Genomic DNA, 16744 nt, shown 5'->3' with positions numbered 1-16744 from the left:
TATTACCTTCGACTCGTTATCTGTAATACTTCCAACTTTGTTAAAGGCTTTTACAAAATCATTGCTGTCAACATGCAAAATTCAAAAAGAAAAACTGCAAAAGAAAACCACTGCTTAACTTGGGTTGATTTACGCAGCTTAATGAGTATTTAGGACTTGAACAGAAATTAATTTGACAATCAATCTCTTCATTAGACAGAGGGTTGAAGACTACCTACCAACATTCACAGGATCGCATATCTTTAGGAGTATTACAATCAGTCAAACAAACCAGAATATTTTCATCTCTTCATTCACGTGTACCAGGGATTATCATTAATCATGTCTGAATTTGTCCAAATTGACTCTATACTATTCCTTACAGCATATAACATACCAATGCCAAAGAGGGATACTCCATCAATTAGGTTTCTATTGCAAATGCACAACTAGCTTGGAAGCAAATTTGCAAACAGCAGCTTAATACTTTCATTTATGGGAGCAAAAGAAAACACGGAGAATAAATGCAACAACTTCAGAAACAGCACTCAAAACAAACCAGCTACATGGCCATATATATTCTCTGGAAAGAAAAGTTTAAAGAGCCAAAAGTCTAGCTAGAAGGATGAGAGCAGAAGATTCCAGGAGAAGCAAGGCAGAGAAAGGGAACACAGTCTCAGCAGGGGGTAACAGAGGGCATGGAGCAGAAAATGTCAGAAAAGGAGAATAACTATTCCACAATCCTTTTCACTGAGAAGAGAGATTCAGAGGAAATAAACAGAGTTACTTTAACCTTGGACAGCACAAACGTCATGTCAGACATTCATGTATTAGGTATGTAGGTCTAATGTCCTGAACTACTGAAGTGGTATATGCCAAAAACTTGTGTAGATTTTCCACTTGTATCATCTAGACTAATACAAACATTATCTCTCCCTAACAGACCTCATCTCTCACATGTATCTAAACTGCCACAGCTACAATGCAACGACTACTAAAACTGTGAACAAGATGTCAAAATATGTCATGCAGTCAGATTAAAAGCAGGCAGCTCTAGGCATAACTTCAGGAAGGAATGTCACTCATCACCTATATTTAGTTAAAGACAGATGTATGCAGAACTACCGGAAATCTGACTTCCAAATGCTCCAAGTCACTGACTTAGTGAATATAAAAGTATACTCCTGTTAAGTCATCGATTAGTGGTAGTGAAGTAGCAGGTCAATCACAATGGTATAAATAAATTTCATCATCAGAAAAGGCAAACAGAACCCCCCAAAAACCCCCAAACATCCCGTAATTCTTGAGCTTTTTTTATAGAAGTGTATTTGTAAACCACAGTTTTGGGAAAGTGGGACATAGGAAAGAAAGGATGACAAAGGTGTCAACTGACTGTGTAATAGATAATGCTATGTGGAGTCTGAACAACCAGAGGAAATGGGAGAAGAAGGGAGAGTAGTTGATGCCAAAAAACAACTCCAAAAGTCCCCCAAAACCCACAAACCAAAACCAAACCAAACCAAAACCCCGCTAATGGAAGAGTAAGAGATTTTACAAAAGCACTACGTAACACAAACACATGATAGGAAGGCAAGCCTGAAACCAGAAGGAACTGTAGGAAACCCAAAGGGTACAAGAAAAAGGTTGTAAAAGAGTAAGTAGTGCCTGCTGAGCGCACAAACCATGGGGACTGGGTCACACAGCACGAAAGATCTGCTGAAAGTATACATTATGCCAAACTGGATGTATAGCTTTCATAGGAAAAACTACTGAGAGGCAAGAAGAGATGTATTTGGCATGGACAGGTCGCAGCAGAGAGAAAAACAGTTTATATACATTATGTGAATACACACTAAGAAAACGGAGTGATAAGTAGCAGTAGCTATATGTAAACCAGTATTATTAAAGTTCAAAGTCTTTTGCCATAATGTAGATGATGACTACCACAGCCTGTCGTTTCCATGTGCATATACTGGATCAATTTCAGAAATAAAAATTTTCAATGGTACCATCTCAACTCTGTAAGTGCAGCAGGTATAATAAACTTACATTTTTGAAGAGCTGTTCAGCAAGTTCTCTAACATGCTTTATCATTTTTGGTGGATTGCCCTCTTCAGCTTTAATTCTTTCAACTTCAAAGGCTACCAACTTTTTTTGAAAAAAGGAAGAACAAAAATGTTCATAATTCAACTAAAAAAAGTTATTTCCTATTTAAGTTATGAAAAGTTAATCTTAAATTGAAACAAAGCAAAGAAAGTTGAACACCAAAAAATGTGCAAAGTCATGTTGCTCTGGAACATGGCACATTTTCAGTTTCATACAGAGCTTTTGTTACCAGATGTTTTAGTCCTACCTAACATAGAAAGTCCTGCATACTTAAAACATTCCTATCACATTGCTATACCACAATCCACATTTCTCATATGTACTACTACTACTACTATTACACAGAATTAATACCAAACTCTGTTTTTACTGTACATTCAACTAAAAGTCAACACAGTAAAAATATGGTATTACTTTTAAAAATTTTAAACTGTTTGTTTCAGTTTATATTCTTGGATATGTATTTAATATTTCTCAGTGAGTTTGTTAAAGTTTCACAGAATACAATTAAAGTACTCAAAATAATTCTGTGCTAGTACATGTGATGTATTATGAAGCTACAAACCTGACAAGGGGAACAGCATTACTAAGATTTACACAACTATTTCATTTCATACATATGAGCAGAGCACAATTTTATGGATGTAAGGCAGAAATATCTGCTTAGTAGAAAATGAGAATTGAGAAGATTAGTATAAATTTGATTTAATAAACAGTGAGGATTCAGAAGCATTTCAGTAGTTTTCCACATGCTGATATATCACAGGTACATCATAATTTACTTGGGAAGACAGAAACAGTTTTCACCTCATCAAAAAGATCACAGGCTCTGAAGGGAGGACCCCTCTCTGACACAAAACCAGCAAAGGCCATTCCATTGAGGACTTTGGTTAGAAAGTCATTCTCAATTAAGCCTCGCTGGCCCAAGAAGGCTGCCTGCAACAAAGACAGAAAAAAAATGCACAAATTTTATAAGGATCAAAACTACAACCATTTATGTACTAACAGTTAAACATTTTCACCAGTTTATCAGCTTATACTAGTATGTGGCACTTTCTAATTAAATCTTTTATTATACATAGTATCTTTTTACATCTAAATTCAGAACTGGAAGTTAGATACAAACATTTTTTAAATCTCACAGGTAATAAAACAGAAAACTAGTACCTTTGAGCAATGTCTTCTTATTGCACACATATGTTTTCAAAATTTGACAACTGATTCCTTGAATGTTTATTTGTATTAAATTTAAATGTTAACTTTGTTTTGCATTTCCTCACTGTCCCTGCAATTAGTCCCACTAAAACACACTGATATACTGCTATGCCAAAATGACATGCTTATCACATGCAGATAATTTCATTTATTTTTTTAAAACCACTTGTTCAAAAGGCAAGCTTGTGGGAATAACCCGGTGCAAGCAAATACTAACTAAATACACGTGTCTGCTTCTCTTTTACCTTGTGGAAATGAATTACGGGTTCAGCATGAATCCTGATCAGCTGAAGACAGGACCGATATCCTTGGAAAAGTTGTGCAAATAGCCTAAGGAAGATTGCTCGCACTTCTTTATCCTGTAAGCAGTAATTGAATACGCTGTCAAAACATTTTTGTATTGTAAGCTTTTCCACACTTAGTATAAAACTATACGAGAAATGGCTATAAATTCATCAGTCATCTTGTTCCCCTGCCCTGTCCTCAGCTGGCAATGACAAATTCAGCTACTTGTAACAGATGAGGGCTGTGCTTCACTCCTGCTGGTCCTTCCCACACCCCAGGCTCTGGGCAATGCCAGTGGAACAGAGGGGTGGTCATGTGGTGAAACACATGAATGAACTGCCATGAGAGAAAGCTGATACTAAATAAAGGAAAGGTGGTATTTTAGCCTTATTTTAGATTTATTCCCTAAAGCAAGTGTGGCTTTGCAGAACTACACAAGCTGTGCCATTGGAGTGGGCAGGGACAGAAGGGAACCATGGGAGCCCAAGGTGGCAGAGCTGCTGCTGGAGGATCCAGGCTCAGAGCATCCCAGGCATCACCAGAGCCATCAGCTGTGGCTCTGCCAGATGAGGACTCTGCTCTAAGTTTGCTCAGCTACTTGTCCAGGACTCTTCCAACCCACATCTTCACTTGCCAATCTACGGCCGCCAAAATAAGCCAGAGTTACTTTAAAAGGTTTTAAATAGTAGATCTTTAAAGTCCTGGTTTGTTTTATTTAAGTAAGAGAGTGCTTACATAGACACTACAGGAATAATGGAAATGATGTGAACAGCTGGGGGCAGACTTGGGGCAGTGACATCTCCATCTGGCCCAGATGCCATTAAAGACTGACATCAAACACTGTGTCACCCTGTTATTTCATCTCAGCTCAGGTACCCACTCACACCTCAGCCATGTCAAAAACCTGAGGTCCTAAAAATTGTTTTATGACCTCAGGTTTTATGGTGTCTCAAAGGACTTTTCAAATAAACTAACTTTATACACAGCAAAGAATATTATATTTATTATCACATAACCACTTGGTCAGATAATTAACAAGTAAATACAACCTAGTAAGTTAAACTTTGTAATGACTTTTTAAAGAGATAAGGTATATACAAGATTCTATAATACTGCCTTATTGGAATATTTTACTAGATGTCTTTTAACTCTTCACTGGAACATTATCAATGTTATTTTATTTTTAACTTTATTTTTAAGCGCTTCCTTTTACTCCTTATAAGATAGGCCCATTTTCTGCTGCTCTCCAGGATTTTATCAGGCACATTTGACATTTTGACTACTTGAACACATAGTTGCTTCTTTCAGATTTAACAAAATAGTTATTTTGACACAAATTATATTAATTTTTAAGTTCTCTATTCAAAGGGAGATTTTAGCTGAATTCTGTCATTAGTTTAAATGAAATCTGGATAATATTCCCTGTCTTCAGCAACGAAACAACCCCAACTCTAAAGTAACAAATGAGCACAACAAATACATTAGAGTTTTACATTTCCAAATATACCTACTCAAATGTGTTCTTAAACTGAACTGGCTTTTGGATTTTAGTTTGGACTACCAACTCAAGTTCAGCTTTAAACACTCCTATAAACTAAACTACAGACATACAGTTCCACTCAGGTTGAAAGTCATTAAAGGCAATTAACTACTTATGGTTAAAACCCATGTAACTCCTTTCCCACTATATCCAACCATACCACGTACAATAATTATCATTATTATTGTAAAACCAGTGGCTTACGTTTTGCTCACACAGCTACCACTCCTATCTTTACTCATATTTACTCTAAAAATCTAGATAATGACATTTTTAATGTTTCTGAAGGTTTTTTTTTCTTTGGAGGGGTGTGTGTGTGCACAGGAGAACATTTTTGAGTAATTTTAATGTTTACAGAAACACATAAAAAGACCAGTTTCTCCACTCATGTAAAATTCTGCACCTTTATGGTCTGTGAGACAGAGACACAGATTTAACTCAACAGACAGCAGTATTAAAATAAAATTAGGGGATCCCACAGTAATAAAAATATATTTATAAAACTTCTAACCCATTAGAATGCTATTAGAGGGCAAGATGAATTTCTTTGCTACACCAATAATTCTAGAAAGCATATGGAAAAGAAAACACAAAGCAGAAATCCTTAAGAGAAAGTCAGTCTTAAATTTCAACAGTTTTCCACTTAAGAAAGTCAGACATAACACAGAAACCTTACCAGCATTTTTGAGTGTGATAAAGCTGTTCGTGGGGGAGGGAATGCATAATCTGCTGTTTCCAAATCAGGATGCAAAACCTAGGGAATTTTTTAAACAAAATTTTTTTTTGTTGATAAAAAGATAAATTACTTTTAATCTTCTTTCTCAAAGTAATATTCACTGATATTAAGCACCTCAAGTAAGAGACCGAGTTAAATTACGAAGGAAATAAAGTTGGGATTAATTTCTCAGTTTCAGGTTTCTCTAAATGAGCTCGTTACCAAAAACCCTGATTACAGCCCATGAAGCCGGTCAATACCAACAGGGATTTTAGAGTCAATTCATCTGAAACAGATTACCAGAAAGATAATTCTTCTCTTTAAGATCAAAAGATTTGCTGAGAAACCTCCAAATAAGGTGATTTCTAACTTACTACAATGATAGTAAAAAAACCAAACTAAACTACATTTTTTGGTGATTCCCTAATGTAGAATCCATCATTCCTGAATAGTGAAAAAGGGGCATCACACAAATAAACTTTTAAGACTAAATAGCAATTAATTTGTTAAATTTCAAGACAATGTACAGCTGAAATGAATTTATAAAAACATAAAAGCAGCAAAACTGAATGGTAACAGTGCTGCTCAAATACTCTTATTTAAAAAATCATTATTAAGAAGGAAAAATCACTACCCATCTCCTGAATAGTGAAAAATACATTTTAGTATTAAATTATTGATTATATTAACTATAAACTCAGGTAATAAACTCTTCTAAAACCAAGAACGTTAACATGAATCAGAGTTTTAAATCTCATGTGTTTGAAAGCTTAATACTGAAATTTATATTTAGTTTTTTACAAAGGGGTGAGAGGCCGGAAAATAGGGTTTGTATCAAAACATACTAGAGAAAGTGCCATTTGAGTCTGATGCAGCAGTGGCTCCGGCAGCTGAGACAGATGAATACATTCAGGAATTTTAATTGTTCCTCCATCCAGGTCTGCTATGATTACATCTAACTGCAAGGGACAAACACGTTATTGATAGTGCATGCTGTGAGCACAGTTTAAAAACACAACAGTTCAAATTTCATGATCGGCACATAAGTTAAAATAAACAAATTAAAACCAGTACTAACTTCAATGTACAGAATACTTTTGCTAAAGGAAATACTCTAAATACTTCCTATTACTGAATCTAGTAATGGAAAACGAATGTAAACCAAAGAAAGTGAAACGAGGCCAAACTTTTAAAAATTATTTTTGTTTCTGGATATTCCAGGTCTGTGTTCAGAGACCTGTGATATCTAATCAGCTCTTTGCAAAAGAACACAGTGAGGGCAACTATAACTAAAATTATGTGTTTCTAAGCACTCATAACCCTGCTTTGATTTCTTCAAGCATAAGCTTAAAAAGGACAAAATAAAACCATTGAAAATACATTTCAAAAATCCTAAGTGAAATGCTCAAACTCACAACAAATAGATGACAAAGCTGGAAATGGATGCATTCCTTTCCATCCTGCACTAGAATCAAGTATTTTCCCTTCTCTACTTTACACTCTCAATACATTTACCAAAGAATTGATGCTTTTTCTCTTTTTTCTTCTTTTGATCGTCTTGCCTTGCTTTCCACAACAATATTTTGAACACATATATGGATTTCTCATACAAACATCTCTGAAGCACAGAAAACCTCTGCAGCTGAGCACCACAAAAGACACTGTGAGGATGAATGAGCTGGCCAGACATACTTACAAGCTCATGAATGTCATTGCGAAAGACAGAATGTACACCAATGATGAAAGGTGTTGGTGAGCTGAGAACTTCCAGTAGCTGTGCAGGAAGAATTGGAATATAGGGATAACTGTGAAAAGAATAAATAAAATAAAATAAAATCTTCTGACTATCCTTCCACATAGGGCAACTTTTTTCTTTAAAAAAAAAAAAAAGCAAAACTTCCTGTTATGTATTAAATTTACTAGAAATAACTACTCTAAAAATACAAAAGATGAAAGTATTAAGTAAATACCTCTTTATAAAGTAGCATGCTGTAAAATTAACGTGTCATTAAAGCTCCATAATTTATTACAAGGTCTACAATTTATTGCAAACCAGCGTATTTTTCAAAATAAGAGAAGCCTATTTATATTTGTAACATTTATGTTATGTGTATGTTACATTTGTCCCCAACTTTTAAATAGCCAAGGACACTAAAGCTATGGACAATACCTTCATTTTAAAAACATGGCTAGTTTGGGGCCAGACACCTACAATTCAGCTTTTTGTAAAATATCATTAGTAAGAAATCTTTAAATTAAATATTTTGCTTTGATATTGAAATGACAACTAAATATTATGTACAAAACACTACTTCAGATATTGTTTATTTGATTGCATGATTTAAAAAAAACAAAAATGTTTTCAATTAGAGCAACATGAAAATCTGGATCTAAACTGTTCAATGCATTTCAACATCTAATTTATAGTTATTAAAGTTCACATTCATTACTAATTTTGCATGAAGATGAAGCCCATCTCTGACATATTTTAAATAAAACAAACTACTAAAATTCGACATGATTTGAAACAGGTGAGCCAGGATTAGATGTTTTCTTCCTAAAAAAAACAGCTTGACATTAAATTTTCCATTTCAAAATGATGCATCCAAGTGCAGCTTTTTAGAGAGCACCAATTTGTTGACTTAAATTCATTCTCTGGAGGACATTTGTCTGTAACTTCAAACTGTGACACCCATCAATGCAGCTGCTATTTTTGAGCCACAGAATCTTTCAGGTTATAAAGGGTCTCAGGACATCATTTCATCCAACCTACTGCTCTAAACAGGGTCAAGACTGAATGCAGATTAAGTTGTCCTGGGCTCTGTTCAGCTGCTCCTGAAGGCCTACAGGGAAGGAAGCTCCATAGGTTGTCTGCTTCACTCTTTAATTATCTTCTTAAAAAAACACATTTTCCCTGCATACAGTCAAAAACTTCCTTTTCCCCTGGTACAGTTTATGACCCCATTGTTTTCTGCCACACACCTCTCTTTCTTTTTGGCAGGTTGTTGTTAGATCTCCTCCTTATCTTTTCCATGATTTACTCATGGGCCATCACTGTCAAGTTTTACCATCCAGCTGATGCTGTGAGTAGGGTTTCTACTGTATCTGTAGGTAGAATGTTTCTCCCTTAATTGTTTCCACTGCCATGATGCAATCAGACTTTTATTAATGATGTTGTACAGCCTAGGAATTGCACGTATGATCATGAAAACCTCTGCTTATCTGAACAGTTCAGCACAACTCCTTTTGTACAGGACAACGTAACAGAGGTTATAAAATGTGTTATAAAATTAGTTAACGAGTAAAAAGAATCAAAACTCAACTCACCTGTATTTGAGGGGAAACATCAAAGACTCCAGAGCCCTACAGGCATCACTGAGCCTCTGAAAACTTGCTGAGTGAAAGAGAACCTTATTTTCTGTAAGCACGGCACAGAACAAGCTCAGTACATTTTGGATTCCTTAAAAAAAAAAAAATAAGAAAGAACTGTAACAACATGCCAAAAAAAAATCAAAATTACATTAAAATGTACCATTTTCTGGAGGAATTTTCAAAAAGCCTAAGATAATTGCACAAATTGCCAAGTACCAAGTTTTTTTCTACTTTTTATTTAACTACTGCAGCTTCCTTCTGTTTTGCAGGTTGCTAAAATACCATCTGAATGTATTTCTACATTTCAAATATACTGTATTACATCTCCCTTTCAACACCACTTCCAAGGATTTCCACTTCTCAGCACAAATCCCAGCAATGCTCAATAATGACTTCAAACAGCATTATGTGCATCTTCTGCATAGCCTTCTCTGTATCCAGTATCAATTCTGGTCATTGATCCAGGCTTAACTTGATCTCCAGTCTTTCTGTATCTCCAAGCAGGATAAAAATAATAATGAAATCATACTGCTGAGCTCAAAAGAAAATGACAAAGACTTCCTAGTAAATACATTCATCCTTTATCCACGAAGAGCATTCGAGGAGTCACAAGGTTATAAGAGGGCAGAAGGAGAATACATGTTACTAAGAAGATGTGACTGTTTAAACAAGCCCCACTAGATTTAGGGTAAGGCTCATGAATCAGATGATAGGGTGCTTTGGGGGATTTTTTAAGACAGTATAATTTACCTAGGAGACAAAGCCATGTGCTTTCAGGGAAAACCAAAAATATATTTCCTTTAAAACAAAGTCCCATCCTGAGAAGCAGACATGTCTGAGATGTGAGATATGCTGAAATTTATGAAATTTCCTGAAATATGCTGGAATGTATGATGTTTCCCTGAGGACATGGCTTGTGTTATCAGTAAGACAGCCTGTATTACCTTCACAAAGCTACTACTTACTTACAATAATCTTCCCAATAAGAAGTGTGACTATGCAGAGCCACTCTACTCACATGATTATTAACACTCTGGTTTTTTAAAGTAATTTTTATTACATGTTTGGATAAATCTTTTCTCTTTTATGATGGATGCAAATTTTCTTCTCTGGAGTGAAGCTTAGCTCATAAACATAAAGGGACAAGGATTCAGAGAGGGCTGTGGAACAAAAAAGACTTAACTCTTAGGGTGAACATCAAACAGCAACATAATACTGTGTTGAAACCTTGTGCTTTCCAGCTCCATTCTCCAGGATTCCTGCAGACACTCACACAACCAAAGGCAGAGGCTTGAGAGGACTCGAGGACAGAAGGCTTTGTTATAAGGCTGAGTGAGTTACTGTTGCAAACGACTGCCCTTGTGTTCAGTGGCATAATTAATATTGTGCTAGCAGAGAACAAAGTGCTTTGTAACACACAATGTGAGGATGGTGTTACAAGAAAAACATTCCAACGAGTTTCCTCAAGTGAATGAAACAGCACTCAGCAGTGAATGGCTAGAAGCTAACTGGACATAGTGTCCTTTCTTGTGTGCATATACTTATTTTTAACACAAAGTTAGAATCTGCTGCCTGTTTAAAAGCATGTATCTTAAGAGTCTAAAAACTCAAACTGCCCCTTTTATGCAGAACTGCCCTTTTTCTTTTCCCAGAACATTTTAAGGACTGTTCTGGAGTATACTTTTTGTTTTAAACTAAGTTTTTGTTTTCAAGCTAAGTGGGCTTTTTACATATTTCCTTTCCACATCAAATATCTTCTTAAGACATTTAGGAATACATACTCTTTAAACACCTGACAATTTCTTCCTACAATCAGATACAAAAATTCTCAAACAATCCCCTATAAGACTATAATGTTTTGGCAGGTATTACTGAGGAAAATATTACCAAAAAGCCTCACAAATATTCACAACATTTTGTACAATGAAATGCTCTAAAAAGGCCTCTCTTGTGATCAAAATACCTATAACTACAAAATTCTTGAAAGAGATGGATTTCCATTCTGCCCATCCTAAAACTCTAATCTAGGCTGAGAGATAAAAATTCTAAAATATTTTCTGCACATTACTGACTTTGAACTATTTTTTGCAAACAATTAAAGAGCATTCCTGTACTGAGGATATTCAATTGAAATCAAGCTGTGTAAAAAACCAGCATTTTTAGCTATATGATATTATTTTGCTGTGAATTACAAGGATTCAAGAGTCTAGAAGGAGTATCTCAATTCTAATACCTTTAAAAGTCCTTCAACTTATCCAGTATCAGCATTTTTCATTTGAAATCTCTTGTGAATAAAGGCCTACTCATCAGGTACCAAAACAATACACAATTCTCAAGAGTACGTAATAACCTCTGCAAAAACTTTACTAACAAAAAACATGAATGAAGTGTAAATCAGGATTTTGCTTATGTATAAGGAGGACACCTGCAAGTACTTCATAGTATTTGAACACTAGGGCTGTAGGTCCCACTGCCTCCTAGGGACTACCAAAATTATGCACTATTGTATAGATAATAAAGGTAATCTTCATGCTTATATGTAGTGCCAAACTTTATGTCTGTCCAATCTTTATCTTTACCACTGTGAGAAATGGATTTTGCGAATGTCTTCAATTTACAGAAAATTCAGGATGTCTCGTCAACGGAGCACAAAGTTCATTTAAATTACTAAGGAGGGATGATTCAGTTTGTGAGGTTTTCATAGTTTCACTGGGGAAATTAGTCTGGTTTTGCTGCATGTTAGTGGCTACAGATAAAGATTCAGTTTGTACTCCACAAAGGCATTTCTCAGTGCAGCTTAATCAGCACCAACATAATTTGATATTTAAGATGACTACTCTTAGCAGCTATTTCCCAGAGATAAGCTTTGATGCCACATAGCAGAATATGCACTGCAAATGTTTTCACCACACTCTGCAAGTTGGTCTCCCAGATGTTCACTGCATTCTAACTGGCCATGGAAGAGGAACTGGAAATGTTTACTGTGATACAAACACACCTGATGCAGCCCCAGCTTTGCTGAGCTAGACAAAAGCGCTGCTTTATTTGCAGCACTTACGGCAGAGACCAAAATCGAGGGCATCTAAACACATCTCTCATAAATCTGCAGAGGAAGTTCACTGGCCAATTGTTCATGTGGCAGAAGGGAAAGGAGCACTGTCTCTCCAGTCTGGCAACTCTTGTCACATGTCCAAGTTAGCAGGTCCATTCCAGGTTTCAAGCTGAACCTGGAATTTTTGATTTCCATTTAAGTTTTTTCTACACTCTCTTGACCCTTTTCTGCATTCTGAATGCATAAAAAGCAGAGAGTCACTTCACAAAAAATTGCTTTGTCTCGGCAGAAACAGAAAAAAGACATTAGGAATCTTGTGTGCATGCATGTGGAAACCAAAGTGTTTTCATTTAAGCAAGGTACCTACAATACAAATGAATATACCACAACGAGAGTATTTGACTTGGTCTGTGTAATCAGTTCATCTAAAAATGCATAAACATTATTATATAAAAACCAACACCAAACCAATAATCAGGGTCATTTCTTTTGGTATCTTTCCCAAAAGCCAGTTTAAAGTGAGAACATCCCTGGTTCTTACCTTTTTCTTTCCCGAATGCCTAAGAAATAATAAATTTATGTTTAAGGAGAGGTTCTGAAATCTTGGTGGGCTTTCTTTTAGGGCTTTTTTCTGCATAATAGAAATGCTCTTCCACTGAGAAGCTAATCACCAATATTGACCAGCTTCTTGAAAACAGGCTACTCAGTTTGAAAAACACATTTGGACAGTGAAACCCAGGCCAACCACTTCCACTGACTGAAAAGCTTGTACAGTGCAGACAGTCTCTTTGGTACCAGTGTTTTCATTCTCTCCCCTTTTATTTCTTTCTTCTTCATCTTTTTTTTTTTTTTTTTAATGCTCTTTATACAATACAGAAGAATATAAAATAAATAAAGTGTACAATATAGACACCTAATCTGGAATTTACTTAATTTCAAGAAGATAGCCACTAACTCAATACAAAATTATTGCTCCACACATATTCTGAAATACACGTTTTTAGGAATATCAGTAGTAGGACTGTGAAGGAAAACTTTTACCTGATGGAATCCAACAAATTATACACAGTGCAACTTTTGATTACTTTCCTTTTCTAAACCACTTAAAGAACCGACGAAATTATTTGACCAAGCCACCAAGGTGTTGTCTGAAGCCTTGCAAGTTGTTTACTGAAAACAAACCATTCCAAATAACAAGCCTGAGCCCAGTTTCCTCATGCTACAAGACACAATCGTGCCTGTCTGTAACCTTGAACCCCACGCTGCTCTGCAGACTCCGCACCACATCCGATGCTCGTTTGTCAGGGCATAAATAGACAACACGAGAAACAACAAACAAGTTGATTTTTACAGATTGCTCTTTTGCAGTCTACAGACAGACATCCTGTAAAATATTATACATACGCTGGAAAATTTTGAATGGAGGCTTCCTGACCTTCACTGTTTTCAAGTATTTAAAGAATCTGTAATTTGTACTAAATTATCTGACATCCTACATCAACAAATGTATCATTCTGCCTGCTTCCTGTTGTTCTAGAATTTAAGCATTTATTTAAGCATGATTAAAAAAAAAAAAAAACAAACACAAAGTGTACTTGTTAAATCATTAACTGTTCTCTATATTGTGTGAAATCAAAATGCTATCAACTTCAGACTTTTGTAAAGTGTTATAAAAGTGGATTTGGAAACTGAACTAGTGGAACACATTATTATGCCAATATGCCATTCTTGAATTACTGGACACAAGAAAAAGCTTCACAGACAAAATAATCCATAACTTAGCCAGACTAATCCAGGAAACGGCTCAACAAAGCCTAAAAAGCCTTTCTGAAAGGCCACGGAGACTGCATAGTACAAGTTCTGTGTCAGGCAGTGTCAAGCTCTGAAGATAACTAGGAAAAAAGTAGAGAAAAACAAAACTCTTTTCATTTTTATTTTTAGATGTGGCTGCATAGCACTGCTAATGAACAAAATACAAGCTTAACTAATAAATAAGAGGCAACAATTGTACTCAATACTCTTACAGGTAATTCTTGCCAAATTGCATTCATTTGTCTACCCAAAAATTGCATGGTATCTCCAATCAGCTACACAGAGTTAAACCCAAAAGACTGTTATGTCACTCAGTTCAGGATCAATTCATATTTAGAAAAATATGCAGGTCAGTTATTGGGGCAGGACTGCACACTACACCATTAAATCATAGCCACGCTTGCTCATAAATGGGGAGCAATGTAGCTGTGCCAGCAGAGAGCTTTGGGAGGGGTAATTTATCCTGCTCTCTGGCTGAGTACCAGAGAACATGAGTCAGACAAGTACCCCAAGAGATTAACTTATGTGATCTTCAGACTCAGGAGGAAGAGAAGCAATCTCTACAGCACAGATCCTTCAGCTGAGATGCCCTCAAAGAATCAAACACGGGGGTGACACTCAATGCTGAAACCAACCTCCATTTCTAGAGAAACATTTCTGATTTTGGAACTGACATGAAGGTAATTCAGAATCTGAACCACGAATGTTCCATGTAAGGAAGGGTAGAATGAAGGTTTCTCCACAAACCAGCCTTTGGGGGGTGGTGGGAAGAGGTAAGGAAAAGGAGGAGCAGACAGAAAGATTCTGGCGTAAATGTCATAAACTCCAACTGACCATTAAACAGAATATCAAAGAAACTGCAAAAACAGGGAGATATATATATATATATATATATAATGTCTTCAGCTGATGAATAAATATTCCAACAGATATCACTCCCCCCAAGTTCAACAGTATTCACTGCTTTCTGTCTACACTGAGTCAAACAAATGGTTGTCAACCAAACCCTAAATTACAGAGGCACAAGGAAACAGGGATTAAGCACAGTGTATGATCTACTTAGGAAGACACTCAGTGATACCTGTCATTTGCATGTTGATATGACTTCATTATTGCTAATTTAATTAAATCCCTCTGCAGACCTACTTAAAGAAGCTGCAAAAGCCCTTTGGATTTCTAGAGCCTTCAAGTACAGCTCTGCCAATACACTGAGTGAACATGCTCAGCAATTTTTTTTTTCAGAGACAACGATAAAGCCAAGGACAATTATTAATAGAAGATTTAGATAATAAGGTTTTCATCCCTGAAAATGAGAAGTGCAATAACATCTCTTATGTACATTTTATAAATATACATATCAAAACGTAGACGGATTAGCTCAAGATAACTATGAGTGCATTAATTGAATTTTCTCAACAAATTAGAAAAGACAAAAGAAGATAAACCAGACAAATAATTGTTTCATATACAGAAAGTATTCACATGGCAAATGCCAAATTTACATGAAAGCAGTAAATTGAATTACACAAACATAATCTGCATCACCAATTAAAGCCTTGTTACTGATTGTATGTCTGGCCCATACAGACAGGTTAGGTTTGATAGGTGCTATCTGAACACACATCAAAACCCAACTCCAGTAAAGAATAAACGCTTAAAGAATGTCAAAGCGGGTTTGCATATAAAATATGCTGTTAAGGGGACAATAATCTTCTCTTATATAGGGAGGATGGCAAGCAACATTCCTCAATATTGAATTGTAAACTATGAGGTTAAAACAGAAGGTTTTGATCTCTTTCTATATGTATGGAGGTGTTAATATTTCAGGAACGGTCTACTCTGTCAAAATATGATTTATGATTTCACATCTCATCTTCTGCTTAGTTATTATCTAGTTAGGTAACTAAAATAGGACACTATTTGGTTTGGATGTTTACCCCATAAATATCCACTACACAAGCCCTGAGAAAATATTAAGGAGAGGTAAACAGTAATCCTGTACAAAACTAATATCAGCACACAGAATTTCTGTGTAACCCTCACAGGCCTACACTAACCAAAACTCAATGAAATAATTCTGCAAAAGAATTTTGAGTGGACTGGAATAATGGATACATACCAATGGCCTGAAATGCTGCCCAATTTCCCTGAGTAGAGGTGGAAGAGTGCTACATATTTCCATATTTCATAAATGACTTTCCTTCTTTTATTCTTTAGAACTGTCCTTTCAAGAAACATGAATTTATTGTTTGTACCAAATATTTTATGAAACCTTTTCTACCACATACATCATGTGATATGTTGGAAAAAAAGCATATTATAAAAATTATTTATAGTAGCTTGATTAGCCAAAATTATCTTTATTCTGCTAGCAAATCTAAAATTGTAATTTGTTAAATTATTTGCAACTGCTGATGTATTTAAGTAATCAAAAAGAGATAGAGCAATTTTCCAGCTCTCCAAATTGATTCATATATGGTAAACTGTCTGAAAGTTAAGTAGGATTTCTGTTCAGCCATCAACAGACATTTTAAAGTTCAGAAGTTTAAACTTCAAAAGAAGCATTAAAAGTTTTTGAACAACCCTCTTTGCTTTTAACTTTTTAACTTAATTTTTAACTTCATGTCAGAAATCAGGAAAAACATCACAACAAAGAAATATTAACTTC

General features: G+C 35.5%; 1 protein-coding gene across 5 annotated transcripts in view; it reads right to left on the bottom strand.

Moving 5' to 3' along the window:
• SBF2 (SET binding factor 2) overlaps positions 1-16744 on the bottom strand; it is a 254794-nt gene that overhangs the window by 100340 nt on the left and 137710 nt on the right. For all 5 annotated transcript variants that reach the window (XM_027884520.1, XM_027884515.1, XM_027884518.1 and 2 more), the window contains exons 7-13: positions 9168-9300; positions 7537-7645; positions 6686-6799; positions 5802-5879; positions 3546-3659; positions 2893-3021; positions 2029-2127 (exon numbers count right to left, since the gene is read on the bottom strand). In XM_027884520.1, coding sequence (XP_027740321.1) covers positions 2029-2127; positions 2893-3021; positions 3546-3659; positions 5802-5879; positions 6686-6799; positions 7537-7645; positions 9168-9300 — 776 coding nt within the window. The remainder of the gene's footprint in view (positions 1-2028; positions 2128-2892; positions 3022-3545; positions 3660-5801; positions 5880-6685; positions 6800-7536; positions 7646-9167; positions 9301-16744) is intronic.

The sequence above is a fragment of the Empidonax traillii genome, unplaced genomic scaffold (assembly GCF_003031625.1).
Source record: "Empidonax traillii isolate 1590-97213 ecotype Southwest subspecies unplaced genomic scaffold, ASM303162v1 scaffold148:size1803964, whole genome shotgun sequence".
In the NCBI taxonomy this organism is placed as follows: Eukaryota; Metazoa; Chordata; class Aves; order Passeriformes; family Tyrannidae; genus Empidonax; species Empidonax traillii.
Note: the sequence above shows the minus strand (reverse complement) of the source record. Positions and strands in the feature narration are given on the sequence as shown.